Raw genomic sequence first — 27,759 nt, 5'->3', positions numbered from 1 at the left:
GGTTGCACCATGTACAACTCTTCCTCCAAATAACCGTTTAAGAAGGAGGTTTTCACATCCATTTGCCAAATTTCATAATCATGAAAAGCGGCAATCGCTAAGATTATCCGAATGGAACGTAGCATGACTACAGGTGCAAAAATCTCATCATAATGCAATCCGTGCACTTGAGTGAAACCTTTTGCCACTAGTCGTGCCTTATAGGTATCTGGTTGCGCGTCTACAGAACGCTTTATTTTGTAAAGCCATTTGCACTGTAGAGGTTTTACCTTATTAGGTAAATCAACTAGATCCCATACGTCATTCTCATACATGGAGTTCATCTCGGATTGCATGGCTTCGAGCCATAGCTTTGAGTCGGAACAGGTCATAGCACCTTTATAGGTCGCGGGTTCATTACTCTCTAGGAGTAAAACGTCATTCTCCTCGACCATACCAATGTATCTGTCCGGAGGATTAGAGACTCTACCCGACCTCCTAGGTTCCTCAGGAATGTTAACCGTATCATCAGTTGGAGCAACAACTTCCTCCGTCCGTTCCTCGGTTGTTGGTTCTGGAATCTCTGACAGCTCGAAGGTTCTATTACTCGTCTTGTTCTCGAGAAATTCTTTCTCTAAGAACGTCGCACTAGCCGCAACAAAAACTCGATGTTCGGTAGGCGAATAGAAGTAGTGACCAAATGTTCCTTTTGGATAACCTATAAAGTATGTCTTGACCGATCGCGGGCCGAGCTTATCCTGGTGTCTCCACTTGACATAAGCCTCGCAGCCCCAAACCCGAATAAAGGACAAGTTAGGGACCGTTCCCTTCCACATTTCATATGGAGTCTTGTCGACAGCTTTAGTCGGACTTCGGTTAAGTATAAGAGCAGCTGACAAAAGAGCAAAACCCCATAATGAATCAGGAACTACCGTGTGACTCATCATGGATCGAACCATGTCAAGTAAGGTTCGATTTCTCCGTTCGGACACACCATTTAATTGAGGTGTTCCAGGTGGAGTTAACTGTAGAACGATTCCACGGTCTTTAAGGTGTTGATCAAACTCATTTGAAAGATATTCGCCACCCCGATCTGAACGAAGTGCTTTAACCTTTCTACCCAGTTGGTTTTCAACCCTGTTCTGGTATTCCTTGAATTTCTCAAAGGACTCACTTTTATGCTTCATTAAGTAGACATATCCGTATCTACTCAAATCGTGCGTGAAAGTGATAAAATATCTATAGCCATCTCTAGCGGTAATTGACATAGGTCCACAAACATCAGTATGTATGAGTCCTAATAAGTCACTAGTGCGCATTCCAACACCTTTGAAGGAAATTCGAGTCATTTTGCCAATGAGGCATGATTCACACGTGCCATATGTAGAAAATTCGAATGCGGGAATAGTCCCATTATCGACGAGTTTCTTTACGCGTTTCTCATTTATGTGTCCCATTCGACAATGTCATAGATAGGTTTGATCTTTGTCACCAACCTTTAATTTCTTATTGTTCACGTGTAATACTTTCGTGGTTTGATCTAAGATGTAAATTCAATTCATGGAAACCGCTTTGCCATAAATCATTTCATTGAAAGAGAAAATACAGCTATTATCCTTTATCAAAAATGAAAATCCGTCTTTATCAAGTACGGAAACTGAAATAATGTTCTTAGACAAACTGGGTACATAGTAACAGTTATTTAAAAATAACTCAAAACCACTAGGGAGTTGGATTACATATGTTCCCTTCGAGACAAAGAAAGAACTCGGCTCCATTCCCGACTCGCAGGTCCACATCACCCTTTTCGAGAGGTGTGATGTTTCTTAGGCCTTGCAAATGATTACACATATGAGAACCACAACCAGTATCAAGTACCCAAGTTCCGAAACTTGCATGGTTAATCTCAATCATATGAATATAAGAAGACATACCAACAGGAACGACGCGGCCTGCTTTGATATCCTCACGGTAGACGGGACAGTTCCTCCTCCAATGTCCAGTCTTGTGACAATGGTGGCACTCAATGTCACCGCCCTTGCTCTTTGCCTTGCCCTGTGAGCCACTAGTCTCACCGGGCCTACTCTTACCGTTTCCTGGCTTCTTGAATTTTGGCTTACCTACAGTTAGGTCGCCTGGAGCTTTGCCCTTACCTTTCCCCTTGTTGGAAATCGTGAGAACATCCTGCTTCAGGCTCCCACTCAATTTCATATCCTTCTCGGTCTGCACGAGAAGGGAGTGTAGCTCATGAGGACTCTTTTTCAAGTCATTCATGTAGTAGTTCGCCCTGAAAAGGGCAAAACCATCGTGAAGAGAATGAAGAATTCGGTCAATGACAATGCCCTCACTGATTTCGCAATCAAGTGCCTCCAATTTCTTGACATTCTCAATCATGTTAAGAATGTGTGGGCTAACCGGTTGGCCCTTTTGGAGTTTCGCATCAAAGAAGCGACAGGTATGCTCATAAGTAACGATCCTCGGTGCTTTTGAGAATTCGTTAGTGAGCGTGGTGAAAATCTTGTTCGCACCTTGGGCAATGAAGCGTCTCTGCAAATTGGTTTCCATTGCAAAGATGAGTACGTTCTTTATCGCACCCGCTTCCATGACGAAATAACTATAAGCAAGTGACTCGTTAACTCCCGCATTGGGGGCTGGTTTGACCGGTATTGGCTCAGTTAAGTACTTGAGCTTACCGTCAGCAATGGCAGCATTCCGTAGTGTTGCCTCCCAGTCCGCAAAGTTGGACCCATCATTCTTCAGTAGCGTGTACTGATTCATGTTGTCCATAAAAACTTTCAGCCAGGACTCGCGTCCAAGTGTGGCACTAGGCATTGAGATTTCGTTATTTCCAGCCATTGGTTGTAACAGTAATATAAACGTGTTCTACACTGCGAAAACAAGAATAAATAATAAGCACGTGCATCGATTTTAATTTAAGTCTAATGATCTAATGTCATAACGCGAAGACTCAAGCATTTATACAATTGACCTTCCTCAAGAATTATATAAATGATCCCAAGACTCAATTATCTGTAAATTGATAAACCAACCTTTTAGCTAATTCTACCGTTAGAATTCTTGGTCGATAAATTTCTGTAAATTCTATCTTTAGTCCATCATAATCACGAGAAACTCTTCGGACTATGATGTTGAGGTAAACTAAGTCAACACAAACTACTTACCCAACGTAGAAGGGGTCATATTATGCCTACCGACGAAGAAGGGATTCATAGTTGTTTGCCCTTATAAAGACTAATCTCAATTTCCATTTTAGAGGAAGATCCCATCAACTTTATTTTAATTCATTTAAGTGAACTAATATCTAGCATGCGTGAATGAATAAACTAAGGTGATGGCTTCAAAACATGTGACATCTGTATGTCTATGAAAACTAACATACAACCTATATGAGTCAATTTTCATGCATTTTAGTAGTAGGTGGTTTGGTTTTAGGCGGAAAAATGATGCATAAACTATCATGTGAATGAAAAGCAATAGGAATGAAAAACGTAAAAACAATAAAAAAAAGTACTAGTGTGGCCTATCCTATCAAAATGAACATTAAATACAAATTTGGAATCCATCCTTGGACCCGAGAAGCTTGTCTCGATGTTCCATCTTGATCCATGTAGCGGGAGTGAGCTCCAATCTCCATCTTTAGTCTTCTTTGAAAATTACAATAAATAAATTTACATAATAAACCTATTTATTACATTCTAATTTCAAAACCCAAAAACTAAAGAAAAATAAAGGAGATTTGAGATCTCATAATTACATAAAAATTATGTTTCCTTCATTACGAAAACATAATTAACTAAGGTCACACTAAGTATTACAAATTACAACCGATTGCAAAAATACGTAAATAAATTCATTCAACGATTCATTCAACAAAAGAAAAGCATCAACTAAAAAAAATACACAAGACATAATTCTTTAATTATGTTGATTAATTTTATCCAAACCACCTATTTAAATTATCAAATTAAGTGACAATTCCTCAATTAATCACATTAATTTCAATCTTAATTCATATTAAACTTGTAATATGAATTTAATCCATCAATATTTTAAACTGCTTTAAAATAATTAGGTATCTTTTAATTATGAACCGCTTCACAATAATTAATTGGCCAAAAACAACAACAAAAAATTCTTAAAAAATTATCTCGGTAAAAACCGAAACAACCCAATAAAAAGACTTTTCTCGATTTTACAGCTAAAACCGAAAAAAAACAAATTTTTTTTTTTTAAATATGTCCAGACGTGAACAGTAACAGAAAAAAAAATTCTTTCTTTTTTTCGGATGCTTTTCAAATCGGCATAATGCCCTAATTGCAAAAACATGATATTGATGAACAAGATCGTTTATTGTTGCTATTAACAAGATTGGCATATTCATCTTATAATTTAAACATGTAAATTTATGAAACATGATTCTAAACAACAATTTAGAACCATTTATGCCAAAAACAATATAGCAAAAAATAATTTATCATCAACAACTTAGCAATTCCATTTACATATCAATTTAATTTTTATTAAATCAACACATCTACAAATTCATTATATTATCATCTTAACCTATTAAAACAATAATATGAATAAATCAAATGGAATCATAACAACAAAAGAAGAACAAACACGGCTGCAAAAAAAAAAATCAATTCGGCTAAAAAAATTTCAGCCGTGCCTCCTTTTTTTTTCTTTTCGAAACCCTAAAAATTGTTTACATCCAATTTTATGAAAACCATCAAAATAAAAATTCGTGGTCTTGGCTCTGATACCACTTGTGGGATTTATCTGTATGCATCCCTTTAATTTTTAAGGATTATAATGATGAAACTAGTCATAAAATTAAATTGCATAAACAAAATCGTAAAGGATTAAGAAATAACCTTCAGTCCTAGCAAAAACGGCCTAAGAACAATATCAAAGTTGATATTCGCCTATCAGTTGCACCCAAGACGATATGAGAAATGCCCTTAACTTGTTGCTATAATCGATCCCCAAATTTCAGTAAATTAATTAGGGTTTATCGTTTTGTGTTTTTTAGATGAGAGGCAAGAATGGGGAAAAAGAATTAGGTTAAGAAAAAACACCTCACTCTCCTTATAACCGAGTATATGGAGAAAATAGGGTTGATTTTCTTTTCCAAATTTTCGGCCCAAATGAACCGAAATAATAAGGATTAAAATCCTTATTTTCGGTTATTCCAAAAATGTATAAAATGTGTTAAATATAAATTGTCATCTAGTGAGGATCGAACCTATAACCTCTTGGTTTGAGTACCCTTAATATTACCACTATGACACATTCATCTTGTTGATTAAATATAACCGATTACATTTAATTACGAATTAACATATTAATTCGTCCAAGCTAACATCATATACATTGATTAAATATAACTTATTATATTCAATTTACGAATTGACAGTTAATTCGTCTCAACTAATATTATTTAATTTTCATTAAATAATTGTCTCAACAACACATTGATTAACTGTTTAGTCATATAAGGCATCAATGTGATTACATTTCCATAACCACGTCTCTCAAACACATCCTATAGGTGTGACCTTTAGGGACCAGTTGATCACCGCCATCTGTATGATAATAACGTCAAACTCTCTAGCAAGCCAACCGTTATTAGGTAATAGTTAATCAACTTATTAAAATACGAAGTATACCCTTGTGAACCTGTAAGAGATTTACAAATATTATCACACTAATTTGTGGAGGACACAAGCTCCAACAAACGCAATGGAAGAACTTAACACTAAATCATTTTTAACCAATTTCTAAGAATAAAAAGTTTTTGTTAAATGGAAAAACTTTTTAATATGTCTTGGTATAGACGGGTGGGGCGAACAGACGGGTAAAGACCTCTAATAAAATGGGTAGGGGGGACAAGGTGGGGCACCCCCATGTGCTTCCCACTTTATAGCAAATGGGTATTTTGTGAGAAGAAATGGTATCCGTCTATATGTATAGACGGATAGTGTCCGTCTATAATGAGAATTTGTGAAAACTTTTTAGTTTGTTCTTAGTGGGACCATTATTAATTTTATTCTCTTTATCCTGCTATTTTATTTTCTTGGAATTATCAAAAAACTTGGGTCTTAAACTAGTGCAGATTTTGTGCTAATGCATAGTATTTTAGGTTATGTTGTATAAAGATTTCAGTGATTATAGTGGCAATACCTATTGCGTGAAAATCTCTTACAAACAGTTTTATTTGTAAAAATAAAAATAACCCATGTATTACTATTAAATGGATAATTATTTTAATAAAAATGTTCCATCTTACCCTATAGTTTGTGTTAAAAAAATTGTATTTCATCGCAATGTCATATCCAACTTTTATGTACAGGACTTTAAAAAAAACAATTTTTATATATAAGACCTTACAAAAACCAATTTCTCATTTTATAGGTTATATACTTATTTGAATAGCACAAATTATAGAGTAAGATGGTCTTACACCGTGAATTGATCTTTTCTATAAAAAAAATCATTCACTGCTAATAGAAAAAGATCCGTCATTTCTTGTGCAACAACATTCATATTGCACCCGTTTTAGTAGTATTGAAAGCCTAAAGATGATATAAGCAAATGTGGACCAATGTCTATGCAGTGTGGTTATAGAATAATCATTTAATGAAGCCCAATCCTTGCTAAGAAATTTGAGCGGGAAAAATTTCTAGCTCACTTATTCTTTTAATTATAGGGGATAAGAATCTAGTTCTTATTTTAATAAATCCAATGGAAAGAACTTTAAGTTTAAGGGTGTGTTTGGATAACAAAAGTAGAGGAAAAGGGAAGGGGAGGGGGAAGGGGGTGTAGTTACACACCCTTAGGGTGTGTTTGGATTGAGAGAATTGGAGGGAAAGGGAGGGATTCAATTTTCTTTGTTTGGTTACAATATATGGAAGGAGGGAAATGAAAGGGGAGGGGAATTGGAGGATTTAATTTCTCTCCTATAGACTGAACTAAAATCTTTTCATCATTGGCAAGATTTGGAAGGAATTTTTTTTTTTTTTTTTTACTCTCATTTCATCAACATTCTCCGTCCATTCTACCATCTCCCTCTTCCTCCCCTTCCATCTCCCTCTCATCATATTTGTTATCCAAACAACCATAATTCATTTTTCTTCCCCTCCCCTCCCCTACCTTTCCCTCCCCTCACTCTCCCTCCCCTTCCTTTCCCTCCTAAAATGATATCCAAACACACCCTTAGAGCATGTACAATAGAAGGGAGCTTTTGACCCTCTTATTTTTTTTTAATCTCCATCTAATTTTTTGACACTTCACCAAAAAAAATTTCCATTATCTCCTTCCTTTTTCTTTATTTTCCTCCTACATTTTTCCACAACAGAGAGAAAATCTTCCTAACACTACACTATAAAATTCAAGTATTCAACATAAAAAATAAAAAAAAATTGGATACTTCCTCCATTTTAATGAATTGTATACGTTTGCTTTTGACGCTCTATTCATAAGTGAGGATAATTTCTGATACAAGTTCTAATATAAAACATAAAAGATAGTCATATGAGATATTGTTTAAATTGTCTTATCGACTACATTATGAATATCAAATTTTTATAATTTTTAGTAATATGTAACTAATGATATGAACAAAAGAAAGCGAGCATTGATATACGTATATAAAGCAAACGTATAGAATTCATTGAAATGGAGAAAGTATTATATAATACATTTAGTTGGTTGAATGGCACGAGAGCCTATGCACACCTTCCTCTAAAATTGGAGGAAGTACTCTTCATCTGCCTTCTAAGAGGATATTTTACCTTAGGGTGTATTTAGATTGAACGATTTGGAGGGAAAAGAAAGGGAGGGACAATAAAGGATTTAAAATCCCTTATTTGGATAACAAATGAGGGTGAAAGGAAATGGAGGGGGAGAGATTTGGAGGAATCCAATTTCCCTCCTCCAAGCCTAATCAAATTCTTTCCACAATATGAAAGATTTGGAGGGAAATTGTGTCCAAACACTCACACTACATTCCCCCTCCCCTTCCCTTCTCTCCCTTTCCTCCCCTCCTTCCTCCTCCATCCCTTTCCCTCTACTTTTGCTATTCAAACACATCCTTAGTTCTGATCCACCATAGAGGAGACGTCCTCTTAGATAAGAGAGGGTGTCAGGAGGGGGAAAGAGGGAATGGAAAGAGAGAGAAGAGAAGGGGAGAGGGAATGTGGTGTGAGTATTTGGATACGATTTTCTTCCAAATCTTGCACTGTGAAGAGATTTTGATTAGGTTTGGAGAAGAGAAATTAGATCCCTCCAAATCTCTCCCCCCTCCATTTCTCTCTAACTCATTTGTTATCCAAATAATGGATTTTAAATTCCATATTCTCTTCCTTTCTTTTACCTCCAAATCTTTTAATCCAAATACACCCTCAATCCAAGCACATTCTTAAGACAATAATTACGAGTCTTGTATACGGGTCAAGTCGTGTCAAATTATAACCGATTCACTCTGGAGTAATACCGGCTAGAAGACAAGGTCAATGGGTAAAGGCGTAAAGCAGTCAAATTGAGAAGAAATAATTAACTGTCCTCTGAAAACAGGGCACCCTACCATTGAACCAACTGTCCTTAATTGATTGGGCCTACAATCACGAACACACGCATCACTCTCTCTTCCAAATTTAACCCAACACAATCTCTCTCTCTAACCCCAAAATTCTCCACCTGAATCTCTTTCTCTCTCTACATCTCACATTTCTTCCTTAATTAGCGGTATATGTTCCCTCTTCCTTAGATCTCATTTTCATCTTTCATTCCATTCCTTTATTTATTTGCTTTTTATTTTCTTTATTTTATTTCAATTTACTATTTTCCGTTTCATCAATTCATCTGCTGTCAATCGATTCTAGGGTTTGTTCTTCGTTTTCTTTTGATTTTCACCTTTTTTTTTTTCTTCCATATTTATTCTATATATGTTCAATTTATGCTAAGCAATGTTTGCGCGTTTCACGATCTGACGAATCTTTGATTTGAATTCCTGCGGGAAAACATATATCATTCGTTTATTTATATATACATCAGATAATTTAGTTACTTCTGTTTTTAGATTAGTTGCATATATGCTCAATTTGTGCTAATCAATGTGCCGGCATTTGACGATTGAACGAATTTTCGTCGTCGTTTGATTTAGTTTAGTTGCATAAATGCTAAATTTGTGCTAAACAATGTGTGTGCATTTGATGATCTTACAAATGTTTGATTTATTATCGCTCTAAGAAAATGAGGGTAGTGTTGTAATTCAGGCATTTTATGCAAGTTTTGTCTTGATATTTCTTGCCTAGATGTATTTTGTATCGATTGTTTGACTAGTGTTAGATCGAGCTGTTATTTTAATAAGAGTACGTCTCTCTTAAGACGGTCTTAAGACCAAAAGACGTCAACATTTTTTAAATAGAAAGTAACCATTCAATGATAAAATGTTATAACTAAAGTTGTGACTTTTTAACAAAAAAACTGATAGGTATTATTTTATGAGAAAATATTTACATTTTATCGTAAAATGGTTACAATTCGTCCGTCTTAATTTCAGACAGAAACAGTCCGTTTGAAACAAGAATTTGCCTTTTTAAATAATTGGTAGGTTGGAGTGGGTTGTTGAAGTAATTAAACAATTTTGTGATGTTCTGTTGCATATTTTGCTTGTGAAATTACAATTTATTGCTTGTAAAAGTATCAGATGCAGTGTTTGGTGCTGATGACGAGTTAGATCAATGCATTAGTTGAATTTTGTATGTTGTGTGGTTTATTTGTTTGGTGTGTATGTAAGCCTATAATACTTGATGGCTGATGTGAGGTGGTTTGTTTTAATTGAATACTTGTGCTGATCAGTGTGTTTATGGGCTGGCTAGGTTGTTGAGATATCTGTAGTGACTTGAAAATGGCGTCTGATGCTTCAAGGGAAGACAATGTGTACATGGCCAAGTTGGCTGAGCAAGCTGAGCGATATGAAGAGATGGTGGAATTTATGGAGAAGGTAGCGAAGATGGCAGATGCCGATGAGCTTACTGTGGAGGAGAGGAACCTCCTTTCTGTGGCTTACAAAAATGTTATTGGGGCGAGAAGGGCTTCATGGAGAATCATTTCCTCTATTGAACAAAAGGAGGAAAGCAGAGGAAACGAGGATCATGTTGCAACTATTAAGGAATATAGGGGTAAGATTGAGACCGAGCTTAGCAAGATCTGTGATGGAATCCTGAACCTTCTTGAGTCGCACCTCATCCCTAAGGCATCCGCCGCTGAGTCTAAGGTGTTTTACCTCAAGATGAAGGGTGACTATCACAGGTACCTTGCCGAGTTTAAGACCGGCGCTGAAAGAAAGGAAGCTGCCGAGAATACCCTTTTGGCCTACAAGTCCGCGCAGGTGGGTCCCCGGGTGTCTTATTTGTCAAACTTGATGTCAATTATGAACATCACGATAATGGATATTAATGGTTGTTGACATGTTTTTTTGACTTGGTTGTTTGTTTTGACAGGACATTGCTTTGGCTGAGTTGGCCCCCACCCATCCAATTAGGCTTGGTCTTGCTCTGAATTTCTCCGTCTTCTATTATGAGATTCTTAACTCACCCGACCGTGCTTGTAACCTTGCAAAACAGGTACTTCATTGGTTATATTACTGTGCTTGCACTCAAGTTTCCTACCTCTTTATTTGCATTTGGCAAAAAAAACAGACATGACGAATTTGCTGATTTATTTATGATTGCCATTCTGATGGATGGATTTCGATTTTCGAGGGAAAGGGAGGGTGACAATTTCTCTGCGTAACAAGTTTGGTTTCCTGTAATGGAGGCAGGGAATTTGAGGGATCCATTTCCCGTTCTGCAGACCAAACTGAAATCCTTCTAACATAAAGTACAAGTGGGAAGGAAAAGGATCCCCTTCACTCCATCACTCTCCCCCCTTACTTCCCTCAATGTGTATCCGGACAAAAGGTTACGGTTTCGCATGGTGTGTCCTTGGTGGTGCTGGCCGTTGATAATAATTTGAGTTGTTTTAGGTTGATTCTGTAGTCTATATTGGGTTAGGTGATTGCGGTTTAAATGTTTTTGTGCACTCATTACCACGAGTCAGGCACTTCTAAAGTCTTAACGCTTTTCCATGCCAAATCATAAACATCTGACAGTCAAAGATGAGAGAGTTTAGAAGTGATTGGTTCCTTCATAAATTTTTGTTCCATTCCCCTAGCTATTCCCATATTGCCTCCTTTTAGCCGTAAACTTGAAGAAGGCTAGAGAGTGAAAATGTGGAGGTTTATACACTTGGGATTAAGTTAGTTGCGCTCTTATCATCAAGTAAAATCATATGGATCGACAATGATATTGTTGCTCTTGTAATACAGCTATAATTCACAATCATCTAATTTTAATCTCACAATGTTGAATCTTCCTGACAAGCATCTTAGTGTTAAAGCTTGATTGATAATTATTGGTTACTTGGAATTTTAACACTTCCATTTATGTACAACCTATATAGGCATTTGATGAAGCTATTTCTGAGCTCGACACATTGGGCGAGGAGTCTTACAAAGACAGCACTTTGATCATGCAGCTCCTCAGAGACAATTTGACCTTATGGACTTCCGATAATGCGGTATTTATTACCTTTTTTAAAGTATATCAAAGAGTTTGTGCTTCCGGCTATTGTTCGGTTGATTAATGAACTGTTCAAGTTTTAAATGTTTGTCTGTTCTTTGGGTTTTACGTTCGTTTTTTATTGCTCCCATTTCAAGATAATATGATAGAAAAGCTCAGTTTCGTGTTCTTTTATTTGGGCTCACATTAAACTAATAATGTTGACAGGATTTCTGTCTGATGTGTCAAATTTGACTAGTCAATTATCACTTATTAGTCTATATTTCTCCCATTTTAAGTATGTCGATACTCTTATTCTGGAGTTTGGGTGCATGTATTGAGTCTGTTGGTGATGTTAAGTTTGATGTACCTCATATTCTGTCGAACAACCAACACATCTCTCTGATTTAAACCAAACTAACTTGTATCTGCACATAACATTAGCCACTTGAGATGTCGGTTAGCTTAGTGCTAGCAAAGTCACTGAGTGGTAACTGGTACTCATAACCGGGTTGGACATCCATCTGTATACGAGCTAGTCCGTATAGGTCCCTTGACACTGATTAAAAAACAAGTCTCATTTTTTCGTACCATGGGTTTATCATGTCGTGTGTATTATTTCTTGCGATTGGTATGATCTTTAGCATTGATCTCGTATGAGGTTGCAACACATGCTACCTTTTTTTTCGTACATGTCATTTGACTCATTTCATTGTATCTTACATTACTTAATGTTTTCTAGGATGAGGGAAATGAGGAAATCAAGGAAGCTGCAAAGGGTGATTCCGGTGAGGGGCAGCCACAACAGTAATCGTCAAGGGAGTTCTGCTCTGTATTTTTAGCAGAACCCTAGAATAGAATTTACCCTTGAATGGTTAGTAGCTACCACTATCAGTGAACCATATATCATGTATTAGTCTTTAGTGCTGGTAGAGTGGCCCCCCCTCCCCAAAGCCAAGATTTAGTTTGTTGTTTATCGGTCTTAATGTTATGTTTGTGAGATTTATTTCATGGTGGAGTTTGTTTGCTTGCCCGAATTCGATTTATTGTAAGCCTAATTGCTGTTTGGTACTCTCTGTCTATTTATTCGTGGGGTTTGTTTATGTAATTTTCCTTTTTTCAAGTTTTATTGTAACCGATCTTGATAGAGTAGAGCACTTTCCTTGTTTGACTTGGGTGGTTTACCTATATGAATTTTGATGATTAATTTTGCCAAGACAGCGGATTTATACAGGGGTACCGCCCAATGATTTATCAAACCAAGGGCTTGTTTAATCGTCTCCTTCTACATATTGGTGTTTTTGCTTAAAAAGCGTGGTTCCTCTCTCCTTTCATTTCGTCTCCATTTTATTCCGTTTCCATTTCTTTTCAGGATCTAGAATTTCTCCTAGGTTACCTCGGAACGATCCAAATTTCAAGTAATCGAGGATGAGCTGGGTAGAGGAATAATATATTTAAAGATATGATTAGAGGAAATGGACCTTTCCTCCAATTTTAGGAACACAAATTTTTATTTCAGACCGCTATATCCGTCTGAAATGGTCAGACGGATATCATTTCCTCTCACAAAAAACCCATTTAGGGTGTGAGTGAGAAAGCACATGGGGGTGTCCCATCACCCATGTGCTTCTCACTTATGAGAGGTCTTATTGCAGTCTGAAATAAGGCGGTCTGAAGCAAGACAGACTGTTTTAGGAAATAAAGTTATGCGCTTGTGATATTTTTTATTTATTTGGGGAATTTGAGCCTTTAGAGTTCAGTGGTTGCTGACTTATTCCCACTTGTGAAAGTTGCAACCTCTTTTTGTGAAAATTTGCACTCTCTTTTTAGAAGTGAAAATTTATTGGTGTGGTGGTTCGACGAATGTATAGTTTTATCAACGGAGGCAATTTGGCATCATTGGTCGAACCAAGATTGTTCAGTGTACCAAATAATCTCAAGTGATTCTTCTGAGGTTTAGTAAGTTGTAGGGCAAATCACCCCTTGCCCGCCATCCCATTACAAATTTGATCACCAATTTGCACACTTGCCAGTCGGTCGGTGTTAATCACCGTTGGTTATTTTCTTAGGATCGCCCTCTGGCTATAACTAACTACCAACATATTTTTTCCAATACTTGTTACATATTTCATCCATAAGGCAGCCCTCTACAGGCCAGAGCCGATAAATCTATTGACAAACATGTTATGATGTGTTTGATTGCGCCAATGTAGGTGTCTTGCTCTTGAACTCACTGATAATTGCCCGTGTAAACTTTCATGTCGTAAACCTACATGGTTAAAATCGTGCTAACCTCTTTTCTTGTGGTATTTTTAACTCAATGCGCGTTCAAATGCGGGCTCTTTTGGCCGGTCTAGACCATGCACGTTCCCTTCACATTACCAAGTTGCTGGTTCAGTGGTTCTAATGGATAATAGCCCATGTGTTGATTTGTTTTCGTCAAGAGCAGTTTCTCAGTAATGGTTTACGTCCCTTGGTCCAGCGATGCAAATAACTGATTAAGCTTGATGGTTGGTCTGTAGAAATAAGCATACAAATGATCCTCCATAGTTTAATATTATAGTACATTGTACTTTGATTTGTTTAATGTATCTTGCAAGTAGAAGTAGGCAGTAGGAGTAAGTTGCAGTAGGAGTAAGCTACTATTGTACAATCAGGGCTTTTGTCCAGAGGTCTTTACACGAGAGGATTAGCTGTATATCAGCTCCTCTGTGCATTCATCAACACACACAAAAACATATTCACACAAACTCAATAAATTCAACTGCATTTCTAGTCCAAATTCAACTATGTCTTCTACTTCCTGTTGCTTTCACTAAATGCAACATGGTATTAGAGCCTCAGGAATGAGGAGACTGATAACCGGTTAAAAGGAAGAACATTTACTACACTCAACCACTTCTGTACAAGCTTTGCCTATTTAAGGAGAAGAGTTTATCCTCCAGAATCACACCATCTCTTCCTCTTATAAATCTGCAAACTTGCAACTATCTCTTAAACAAAATGATGAATCCAAACACCAATGCTCAAACCACAGACACTGCAGATACAAGCATAGTCAGCACTGTCAATACAAATTTAATTCCTTCAAATGCACCATTTGTCATGGATCCCACAGATCCACTCTATCTGCATCCTGCTGAAAGCACTCACCCTGTGGTGATCGATACCAAACTCTCTGGTATTGAGAACTATCTGGAGTGGAAAAGGCAGATGGAACTAGCTATTTGCACCAAAAGGAAGTTGGGATTCTTGACTGGTGTGGTGAAAAGGCATGTCAATGACCCACTGAAAGAAGCTGCTTGGGACACTTGCAACTCCCTCCTTATTTCCTGGATCATGCACAATGTGGAGAAGCAGATCAAGAGGTCTGTGATGTACACCGAGACAGCCAAGAAGATCTGGGACTACCTGCAAGGACAGTTTTCTGTCAGCAATGGAGCAAGGAAGTTCAGGCTCAACAGAGAACTTGATGATCTATCTCAAGGAGATGATAGATCCATCAATGAATACTTCACTGAGCTCAGAATACTCTGGCAAAGTCTGGAAATGATGACAGATTGGCCACCTGTGACTAATGTCACAGCTGAGACCAATGCTTGGCTTGATGCTCAACACAAAGAACAGAATGAAAGAAAGCTCTTTCAGTTCCTAAATGGATTGAACCCCAGCTATGCCACTATGAGGAGTCATGTGCTCATGATAAATCCTCTTCCCACTGTGGAAGAAGCTGCAGCAATCTTCCAACATGAGGAAGCTCAGAGGAGAAATTACAAGGGACTTGAGAAGGTGAGCAGTAACAACTCAGCTTTTTATGCAGGCCAAAAGGAAGCTGGGCAGAAGGAACAAGAAGATATTGTACCATTCTGTGAAATCTGTAGGAGAAAGGGACATACTAAGGAGGGTTGTTGGAAAATCATTGGCTATCCAATGGATCACCCAATATACAAAAGGTTTCCAGAAAAATCTCAAGCATACAAATCCAGGAATGTTGGATTTCAGCAAGGGTCAAGCTCAAGCTCAAAAGGATACAAGTCAGGAATGAATAAGGGGAAGCATAACCCTCATCTGAGGTATGGAAGGGCAGCTAATGCTGCTGTCGGTGTGACACCCCCATATACCGAGGAGCCTTAACTAGACCTTCCTTAGCATATAAAGGCATCACCATCTCGGTTGCCCGAGGAAAGTAATCATCAAAAGTCGATAGCAGAACATTCATAATTATTTTACAAGTGATATAACCAAACTACTACTACAAAAGATACAACTCGTCAAAACTACATAAGCCACTTCTGTCATATCTCGTGAGGACTCATCCCAACCAGGACTCCAGCTAGCATCCAAGACAGCACCTGCTAAGACGGACTGCTCACCATAAGGGATCACGGCAGACACACAAAACAAACAAGACAGCCACACAAGGTCAGTAACTGAGGTATGACACAACAACCAGTACCAACAAATTACAAACACAACCAAACACACACACAGTCACAACCACTCCAACCAATCTCCGTCACCGACTGTCCACTGGACCAGCCCTGCCAGTGGGGGACCGCAGCCGTACCCACCAAATCCCCGCTCATCATACCGAGCGATAACCCTGTCCCATTAATGTGCACATCCCCTCTCGTTGTGGGTTCCACGGAGGGCGAAACTAGGGCATGAAGCCACTCCCGCAAGTGACTCCACTCAGTCGAGGACGCACCTCGAGAACCACAGACAATCAGTCACAAACAGCTGTATCACAACAACGACAACCACGATGACAACGACAACAACCACTACAACGACAACAACAATCAACAATAACAACCGACTCTCTAACAACCAACAGAGACTGAGTAGGCGAACCTACCTTTAACCAAAAGCAGCGATTCATCGATTAACCATACGATATCAACCAAGGAAGCAATTCCTATACAAACAATATACAAGCCTATTACTACCAAAACAACCCTGCAAGGAACAACAAAGACAAAGACGATGACGATGACGACGACGTACCTACGCATCTCACAACGGCGTTAAGACCGCTACCCGACTCAAGCAACCCATCCTCAAAGCACTAACATCCTCAAAGGCTCCCATGGAAGGTATTTGGTGAAGGGAAAGGAGGGAGGCGACCTATAGATCTGAAGGAAGGAGGCGGAAATGATTTGCGGTTTTAACAAAACACGATTATAAACCCTCGCTGGAAAAACGCTACTCGATCGAGTAACTAACGTACTCGATCGAGTGCCCAAGCTACTCGATCGAGTAACCTCTACTCTATCGAGTACCACCCACATAAAAAGGCAAACAAAGTATAAGGTAACTCTGGCACGCATCACTAAGGGATATTACCTACCCCCAACGTCGGTCAACGCTGGTCAACGGGTCCCTAAAAGGACGGATATTACAGTCTTCCCCCCTTAAAAAGAACTTCGTCCCGGAAGTTCAACTCACCCTTCCCAAACCGCACGACCAGAAACCAAGGTTGACAGCACTGTTCTCCCGACACAGGTCACTATTCTCGAGAAAGCACTACCCCACTATGTCATCATCATCATTGCCCGACAGACCATATACACCAACTCCTACGAACCACAACGTTAATTACCAAATTCCTAACATGCACCAACACGACCAACGACTATACTACTACTCCAAACTTTTAACCACGCAACTACGAACCTACACTTTCACTAGCACACAACTACCAACACCAAAACGTGTCACACAACGATCCTATTACAGATTCACACCATGAATGATTCACCGACACACTGTAACACCCCCATATTCAGAGGAGCCTTAACTAGGCCTTCCTTAGCATATAAGGGCATTACCATCTCGGTTGCCCGAGGACAGTAATAATCAAATGTCGATAAAAGAACTATTATGTTATATTACAAGTGATTTAAAACCAACTGACGATATAAAAGATACAACTCAAAGGCTACTCGCTATTACTATCAAATCTCGTGAAGACTCATCCCTGCCCGGACTCCAGCTATCAACGATATCAACACCTGCTAAGACAGACTGCTCACCATAAGGGATCACGGCAGACACATAAACAAACAAGACAACCACACAAGGTCAGTACTGAGATAAGACACGACAAAACCAACGACATCTAACAATTCAACATAACACAATTAGTCACACACAAGCACACCCACACCGATCAATCTCCGTCACCGACTGTCCACTGGACCAGCCCTGCCAGTGGGGGACCGCAGCCGTACCCACCAAATCCCCGCTCATCATACCGAGTGATAACCCTGTCCCATTAATGTGCACATCCCCTTCCGTGGCGGGTTCCACGAAGGGCGAAACTAGGGCGTGAAGCCACTCCAGCAAATGACTCCACTCAGCCGAGAACGCATCTCGAGAACCAGAGACAAACAATCACAAACTGCTGAAATACAACAACAACCAACAACCGTATACATGCTGCCACACAAACACAACCACAACACAACAACAACGACACAACGATCGACACACTAGACTATCTACATAAACTGAGTAGGCAAACCTACCTTTAAGCAACTGCAACCCATCCATGCCGACATACAACATATCCAGCAATCAAGCAATGCCTATAACCACAACAGAATCATCTATTACTACCAAGCAAACCCTAACTGCAAAGACAAGGATACGGATGATGATGACGATATACCTATAAGGAGAAACCCGGCAAAAGACCGCTACCCGACTCAAGAGACGCTCTCCTAAGGCACAAGAACCTTCAAAAGGCTTCCATGGAGGTTTTATGGTGAAGGGTAGGGAAAGAGGCGACTAAAGGATAGAAGGAATGAGGCGGAAATGATTTGCGGATTTAACAAAACGCGATTAAAACCCTCGCTGAAAACTCGATACTCGATCGAGTACCCCACATACTCGATCGAGTGACCCCCTACTCGATCGAGTAACCACGCTACTCGATCGAGTAGCCTCTACTCTATCGAGTACCCACATAACTCGTAACCCAAAATAGCTTTGGCACGCACTTCTAAGGACTATTCCCACTCCCAAGGTCAGTCAACGCTGGTCAAAGGGTCCCTAAAAGGGCGGGTATTACAGTCTTCCCCCCTTAAAAAGAACTTCGTCCCCGAAGTTCAACTCACCTATCTCAACGCACTCGACACGGAAACACAACAACCTCACTTCTCTTTCGACACAAGTCACTACTCCCCGGAAATACCATTCCCTTATGTCATCATCATCAACTGTCACTCTATATGTATATATCAACTCTTACAAACTATCATATATAAAACATCAATCTCGCAAACGAATTAGTACAGTCAACGATCACCCATCATCATATGAGATTACCCCATACACTAGCAACACTCATCCGCACGAAACATGTCACTTTAGCACCACTAAAGTACTCAACAACATAATTCTATATCCAACACACGGCCTCATGACTATCTTTCTATATGACTTCACTTCAACACATGAATTACTCAACGACTAAGGTAACCAGTTACAACTTCACACACGCAAAGTGACCAACGTAATAGAAAATTTTGTAAATAAACAACAAAACATTTTAAACGACCAACAACATAATTTCAAAATTAGCCTTTTTATTTTGCGACATTACTCTTCCCCTCTAAAAAGGAACTTCATCCCCGAAGTTCGCCACCAAATTACCACACATGTTACTTATTACTTGCATTGGGACATAAATTAAAACCATGTTATTTATTATGGACATTACTCACTAATCATATCTTCATTAAATTAGGAAACGTACACAACCAACCCGAATAACTAGTCGCTGTCGAGAAAGCATGTTAATATCATGTGTACAAGTGTAAGAAAAGATGTAATTCCGATGAATAGATAGTACATATGGCGGATGTAGTATTAAAGCAACAAGAAACAATCACCACTTCACTACTTGTTACAAATACGCCTCTAAAAACCAAGCACGACTCCCAACATATAAAATTAGCGGTTCAAATATGTTACTAATCATCAATACCCACGTTAAACATTACCCATGCAATTATATAACCATTAAACAATTTTAATTTTCGAAAAGTTCCTGTAACAGTGCTACTCGATCGAGTATGTAGTGGTACTCGATCGAGTGCCCTGGTACTCGATCGAGTGTCTTGGCTACTCGATCGAGTAGCCCTGAGATCAGAATGCTTCATTTTCTTCACACCTGCAGCTACTCGACCGAGTATGGAGTACTCTGTCGAGTACCTACAGGTCAAAATTTTGGAGAACCTGTCATAACCAACACATATATATACCTAACCGTCGCATAACTTGAGTCGGAATGACCTCCCGACTCACAAAATCCTGCAACAAAGTCAACTAGCAAATCCGGCCTTATGGCCAAGCATACAAATCCGAAAATAAAAGTGCTAACTACTAACAACTACCAACATCCAATACTAACGATCATAAACAAGGATAAAGAAATAGGAGTATCACTCCTGCTGCTGCTGCTGCTCCTCCTCCATCACCTCATCACCACCACCATCGCCTCCCGACGTGCCCGCTCCGGATGATCCAATGCCTACATCAACCCCCGCTCCAGCTCCAGGACTCACGTACCATGGGGTCAAGCCGCCCAAAGAAAAGGACTGAGGCGTCCCCCAAGCTGACTGATCCACCCCGTAAGAGTGAAAAACCCCACTATGGTCCCCAACTCCACTCCACCATACCGGATGCGGTCCCTCGGTCCCGATCCCCTGAGTGTACGCCATCTCATGCATATTCCTGAGTGTCAAAGTGGATGACACTCTCTCTGCCAAGTAACTCGATCGCGTCTCCGGGGTGTCGAGGTAAGGGTAGCATGGAAAAGGGTGCTGCTGCGGTGGTGCCACCAGCCGTGGTCTAGTCTCTGCGGTCCTCTCCCTCACTCAACGGGGTCCTCTCCCCAACCTAGGCCTCTCATCCACTACGGCTGCATTCTATCCCTTCTTCGGCTTGGGCATCACCTGGAGGATCGTGTCATCAATGAGGTAGGTCTGCAACTGTCGGGGCACATCATCATCCTCTTCCTCCTCCTCGGAGTCAACAGCTACCACTACCGGCTCTAAGGGCTCTGTCGATGGAAGGTGCTCAGGCGCCGGGATCCCCATCCAACTCACACCCCACACTCTCCAGGCTAAGCTACCATCAGCTAAAGTTCTCAACCATTTCAGGTCAAGATAGTAGTCACGGTCCATCGTAGGCACCAGTGTAGCCAAAGGCACATACTCCGAAGAAGCCTCAAAGGAGGTTAGCTTTTCAGCTAACCGAGTGGAGATAGCGCCACAGCTCAGGTACCGAGAAGAAGCAGTAGCCATCAAAGCAAGGCTAGCGCAAACGATGGCAGGAGCATTAAAGACGACCCTCTCGGCCCGCTCCGGGTTGAGGTAAGAAATCAGAAGTAACACCTCATGGTTGTTCAGTTTACTAATGTCCGGTCTATCATAAAGGAGGTTCGAAAGAGAACGAAGGAAGATCCTCAAGGTAACATGCTGAACATCATTAATCAACATGTTGCTTGAGGTGGGAGCTGGCTTTCCGGTAAGACAAGGCATTAGGCGGCAGATACCGCACTCAGCAGGAATATCAGTGATAGAATCCTTGGGAGGCTTGGCCAACCCAAGGTGAGAAGCGAAAAGATCCATAGTAAGCAAGAAACTTGTGTTCATCAACCGAAACTCAACGGTCTGGGCAGCTGGGTCATAACTAAAGGAGCTCATAAACTCCAAAGTAAGAAAAGGGTAGGAATGTTTCCTCAGCCGGTACAACCCTGTCAAGCCCAAAGTCTCAAATATGTGACGGACATCCGTCTCAATTCCCAAATCCTCCAAAAGTGTGGTATCCACACACCTCGTTGGCCTCATTTTGCGTTTTTGCAAAACTACAAAACGCTCTCTCTGTTTAAAATCCACAAACACTACCGAAGGATATTCCGGTACCGCGGGTACCGCGGGTCCACTCCCTTCCCCAATCTCAGGCTGTGTAACCCTTCCCCGTTTACTCTGACGGGTCCCTACGTTCGGTCTCGGCATCTGTTTCAGCATATAACTTAAATAACTTGCATAAACATGTAAAGCATATACTTCATGCAATTGGATTTTACATACTCAGCTAGGTACACAAATTCACCAACAAGTTCCCAATTTGATATATGTAACCTCAGTTTATGGTAATTCAGATTCAGACGATCTCCATAGTTGAATGATTTAGCATGATAACACTATCGACCTAGTTCGAATATTACTTGCTGACTCAATATGCTATCTCATATCATTACTTAACATCATGTTAGGCATTCATATATACTCATAGGAAAGAAAATTTAAACATATCATCCTTAACCTTCAATATTAGACACAAACAATTCAATTAGTTTTGTCAGACGGTCTTTACAGATGTAACAATTTTGACATATTCACCATCAATTAACATCACTACTATCATATTGAAGTTTACTCTTACTTAAACAATCATATGCAACACCAAACTTTCAAATATAGAAGACGAATTTCAATTTGGGGTACTTTTAAGACGGAGTTTTAAGGCAACTTTTAAGGTGAAAATCATCAAAATTCATTCTTCAACATGATATAAACATTGTATAGTACTCAATTCCATCATCTAATCAATGTAAAACAATCAAAATAAATTTTTTTGGTTTCATAACCCTAGAAATTTCGGCCCCCAAATTGCGATTTCTAGTCTATTTTACAGCAATTAATCACCAACAATTAAGGAAAGAAGGCATGTGAATCATATTACAACAATTAAAATCAACAAATTGATCATATGAATCGAAATTTCAGATTATACAATTATCCCAACAATTTAAAGGCATAAAAACATGTAAATAGGGAAGAAATCATACCTTGATTAAGTAGTAAAGTAAAAGAATGCAAACAAATAAGAAGAAACAACCCAAATCCGTCACCACACTACCAAGTTATGAGAGCTTATGAGGGTTTTGAGAGCTTGAGTTTCGAAATAAGAAGAAGGAATGAGAAGAATAGGAAGAATTAGGGGTTTTAAGAAACCCGTAAGAATCATTGTACAGTAACCTACTCGATCGAGTGTCTAGGGTACTCGATCGAGTGCCCTCTACTCGATCGAGTAGGCGCTATTTCGTCGAGTATCTGCAGAAAATTTCCACATCCCGACGTCATAGCTTCCTAACTAGATCGAGTGAGGTCTACTCGGTCTAGTAAGCACTCGCACTCGGTCAAGTATAGTTAAGTACACGGTCAAAACTACGAAGTAAATCGAAGATTCCTGCAAAAACAATATCGCGTGTCGATTCCAAACTAAGTTCGGATTCGTCACTAGTTATCATGCTCGTTCACGCATTACCATTATTACTCAAGCATAACTTATCGTCTCAACAAATAAAGTTTATGTCACATTGCGCTACACAAATTGCCCAACTCGGCTTACCTGCTACCGAGTCATTCATAAGCATAATCACGTCATCATACCCTACTTAAACTTATCTTACCACATTACTACCAAACCCGTGTTCACATCAACATGAAACATATAATTAACGATAATTCATCCTTTCATATGTCATATAAAAACATAATGTATACTCTACATAGCAACTTAAAGCTTATTATGTTCAAATTGCAACATAAACAAAATTTTGCTACACAAATCGATCGTCATGCAGCGGAAAGTTTCAACTAATAAACAAGGCATATACGCATTACTATATGCTATTTCTCATATTGTAACTCAACACTTCTTTAACCATCCTCATTGTAATTACGGTAGGGCTTATAAACTCGTGTATGATTACCGTTATTAACAACCTGAAGCAAACATTAACATGATCACCTTCATACCACGGCATACACTTTCACATTTTCACACATTTCTATCGAATAGACTCTTGTCACGTTCCTCATAGTCATCGTATACGCTCACTAATCATGCCAATTCCTCACTATACACCATCCAAACGCAACCACTATGCCCATCTCTACGTTAGCAAGACTCAACCACAATTAACTCCGACACAACTAACATATATATCACATATATACACACGGACTCCACATTCCCATACCCTGTGACTGGCTTAAGTACTATGGGGCCAAGATTTTGAAATGAGGGCGCCTACTCACCCAAAACCTAGCATCAGCGGGGCTCCCATTATACATACACCAGGTTCATTTTATTAGACTCACTACGTTCATTAAGTTTATTTGTTACAGGTTCCAAAATCGTAGCTCTGATACCACTTTGTAACACCCCCATATCCAGAGGAGCCTTAACTAGGCCTTCCTTAGCATATAAGGGCATTACCTTCTCGGTTGCCCGAGGACAGTAATAATCAAATGTCGATAAAAGAACTATTATGTTATATTATAAGTGATTTAAAACCAACTGATGATATAAAAGATACAACTCAAAGGCTACTCGCTATTACTATCAAATCTCGTGAAGACTCATCCCTGCCCGGACTCCAGCTATCAACGATATCAACACCTGCTAAGACAGACTGCTCACCATAAGGGATCACGGCAGACACATAAACAAACAAGACAACCACACAAGGTCGGTACTGAGATAAGACACGGCAAAACCAACGACATTTAACAATTCAACACAACACAATCAGTCACATACAAGCACACCCACACCGATCAATCTCCATCACCGACTGTCCACTAGACCAGCCCTGCCAATGGGGGACCGCAGCCGTACCCACCAAATCCCCGCTTATCATACCGAGCGATAACCCTGTCCCATTAATGTGCACATCCCCTTCCGTGGCGGGTTCCACGAAGGGCGAAACTAGGGCGTGAAGCCACTCCCGCAAATGACTCCACTCAGCCGAGAACGCATCTCGAGAACCAGAGACAAACAATCACAAACTGCTGAAATACAACAACAACCAACAACCGTATACATGCTGCCACACAAACACAACCACAACACAACAACAACGACACAACGATAGACACACTAGACTATCTAAAGAAACTGAGTAGGCGAACCTACCTTTAAGCAACTGCAACCCATCCATGTCGACATACAACATATCCAGCAATCAAGCAATGCCTATAACCACAACAGAATCATCTATTACTACCAAGCAAACCCTAACTGCAAAGACAAGGATACGGATGATGATGACGACATACCTATAAGGAGAAACCCGGCAAAAGACCGCTACCCGACTCAAGAGACACTCTCCTAAGGCACAAGAACCTTCAAAAGGCTTCCATGGAGGTTTTATGGTGAAGGGTAGGGAAAGAGACGACTAAAGGATAGAAGGAATGAGGCGGAAATGATTTGCGGATTTAACAAAACGCGATTAAAACCCTCGCTGAAAACTCGATACTCGATCGAGTACCCCACATACTCGATCGAGTGACCCCCTACTCGATCGAGTAACCACGCTACTCGATCGAGTAGCCTCTACTCTATCGAGTACCCACATAACTCGTAACCCAAAATAGCTTTGGCACGCACTTCTAAGGACTATTCCCACTCCCAAGGTCAGTCAACGCTCGTCAAAGGGTCCCTAAAAGGGAGGGTATTACACACACAACGTGTCACCGGGGTATCAAGGTAAGGGTAACAAGGAAACGGGTGCTGTGGTGGTGCAGCCGGCTGTGGCTGGGTCTCAGCCATCCTCTCCCTCACACGACGTGGTCCTCTCCCTAACCTGGGTCTATCCTCCGCCGCTCTCACATTCTCCCTCTTCCTCGGCTCGGGCATAACCTGAAGGATCGTATCATCGATGAGGTACGTCTGTCTCGCCGGTGGTGCATCCTCATCCCCATCCTCATCAGAATCGACAGCTACCACTACCGCATCTAACAGATCAGTCGGTGGGAGGTGCTCAGGAGTCGGTATCCTCATCCAGCTCATGCCTCATACCCTCCATGCTAGGCTACCATCCACCAAAGTTCTCAACCATTTCAGGTCGAGGAAATAATCTCTGTCCATGGTAGGGACCGGGGTGACTAGGGGAACATACTCAGAGGAAGCCTCAAAAGAAGTTAGCTTTTCAGCTAACCGGGTAGCGATAGCACCACAACTCAGGAACCTATTACTAGAGGAGGTCATTAAAGCAAGACTGGCACAAACCATAGCGGGAGCATTAAAGGTCACCCGCTCAGTCCGCTCGGGGTTAAGGTAAGCCATCAAAAGCAACAACTCGTGGGAGTTCAACTTACTCATATCAGACCTCTCATAAAGAAGATTAGACACGACACGTAGGAAGATCCTCAAGGTCACATGTTGCACATCATTAATCAACATGTTGCTAGCGGTGGGAGCTGATTTCCCGGTAATACAGGACATAAGGCGGCAAACCCCGCACTCAGCTGGAATGTCACGGAGGGATCCCTTGGGAGGCCTAGCCAAACCAAGGTGGGAGGCAAACAGGTCCATGGTTAAAAGGAAACTGGTGTTCATAAGACGGAATTGCACGGTCTGTTCAGCCGGCTCGTATTTAAACGAGCTCATAAACTCCAAAGTCAGAAAAGCATATGAATGCTTCCGCAAACGGTATAGCCCAGTGAACCCCAAAGTCTCAAAGATATGATGGACATCCGTCTCAATACCCAGGTCCTCTAAAAGGGTCGTGTCCACACAACGAGTCGGTCTCATCTTACGGGATTGTAAGGCTACAAACCTTTCCCGCTGGGTAAAGTCTACAAAGACTACTGAATGGTACTCTGGTACAGCTGGTACCACCGGTCCACTGCCCTCCCCAACTTCGGGCTGAGAAGCCCTGCCCCTCTTACTTTGTATGGTCCCCAAGTTTAGTCTCGGCATCTGTTCAACATATTATTTGAGTATACCAACATGTATGCACCAAAACATGCTAATTACGTGAATTAAGTCATGAAAGAGTCATCTAAGTACACATTATCACCAACAATGCTCAAATTTATGAGTAAAATATCAAATTCTTATATCTCAGACGGTCTTTACAGCTGTGAAAATTTTGGCATAAATAACAGAATTAGCTCAACTATCACAACTTTTAGGACTCAACTCTTCAAAATACATCCACGTACAACACAAACTTTCCAAATATATATCACGAATTTCAGTTTGGGGCACTTTTAAGACGGAGTTTTAAGGCAAATTTTGAGGTGAAAATCACAAAACTCAACTTCCCACATGATATATACAACATACATTACTCAAATTTCATCCTTCAACATGTAAAAGACAACCAAAAATCAATTTAATTTCTCAAACCCTAGAAAATCCGGTCACCATTATATGCAATTTCTAATTGAGTTTTGTATTAATAACAACAATAATCATAAAAGGGAAGCACTTAGATCATATTACAACAATTACAAGCAAATTTTCTCACATATAAATCGAATTTTCAGATTTTTCTATCATCCTAATGGTTTCTAATTGATGAAAAACATTAAAATAAGAAGAAAATTCATACCTTGATCAAATAAGAAGTAAAAGAACAATTATAAGCAGAGGAAATCACCAAATAAATCACCACAATCACAAGATTTGAGAGCAAGATGAGAGATATGAAGGTATTAGGGTTTGTGAATGAATTAGAAATAAGGAAAGATGGATGAAAAGAGAGTATAAGAATCCCGCAATTATCCGGGTACTGTAGCTTACTCGATCGAGTGTCTCGGGTACTCGATCGAGTGCCCTCTACTCGATCGAGTAGGCGCTATTTGATCGAGTATTCGTAGGAAATTCCTACTTCCTCGACGTCATAGCTTCCTAACTAGATCGAGTGAGGTCTACTCGGTCTAGTAAGCACTCACACTCGGTCAAGTAAGGTTGGGTACACGGTCAGAATAACGAGGTTAACCGAAGATTCCTGCAACAAATCGAGTTCGGAATTCGTCACCGGTTATCATATTCATTCACATTATACTATTACTACTCAATTGTACCACACCGGTTTCACCAACTAGGATTCATATCTTATTATTCTATAACAAATTTCACACAACCTTGTTTAGCACACGATTAAATCATTCACGTATGCACTTATCGCATCCTTTCATAACCAAACCTTTGTCTATAACATCGCTAACAACTTATAACCACATTACTCTAAACACATATTTAGCACTAAATTTCCAGGTATCATCCAAGTCTCCTTAGCAACGCTACTATGCTTTAGCACAAACAACTAATCTACTCA

The 27,759-nt window shown here is 39.9% G+C and overlaps 1 protein-coding gene across 2 annotated transcripts; it reads left to right on the top strand.

The window, feature by feature from the left end:
- Positions 1 to 8,588: 8,588 nt before the first annotated feature.
- LOC141643146 (14-3-3-like protein) lies at positions 8,589 to 12,729 on the top strand. Of its 2 annotated transcripts, none has more exons than XM_074452186.1 (5): positions 8,589 to 8,748; positions 9,885 to 10,396; positions 10,509 to 10,631; positions 11,509 to 11,625; positions 12,349 to 12,729. In XM_074452186.1, the coding sequence occupies exons 2-5, from the start codon at positions 9,914 to 9,916 to the stop codon at positions 12,415 to 12,417; spliced, it is 792 nt and encodes a 263-aa protein (XP_074308287.1). In that variant the 5' UTR covers positions 8,589 to 8,748; positions 9,885 to 9,913; the 3' UTR covers positions 12,418 to 12,729. The 2 variants fall into 2 exon arrangements, with proteins under 2 accessions (XP_074308287.1, XP_074308288.1); XM_074452187.1 differs by lacking the exon at positions 8,589 to 8,748 and adding an exon at positions 8,769 to 8,886.
- Positions 12,730 to 27,759: the final 15,030 nt, after the last annotated feature.

This window comes from Silene latifolia, chromosome 2 (genome assembly GCF_048544455.1).
Source record: "Silene latifolia isolate original U9 population chromosome 2, ASM4854445v1, whole genome shotgun sequence".
Lineage (NCBI taxonomy): Eukaryota > Viridiplantae > Streptophyta > Magnoliopsida > Caryophyllales > Caryophyllaceae > Silene > Silene latifolia.
This window is presented reverse-complemented; position numbering and strand designations above follow the sequence as displayed.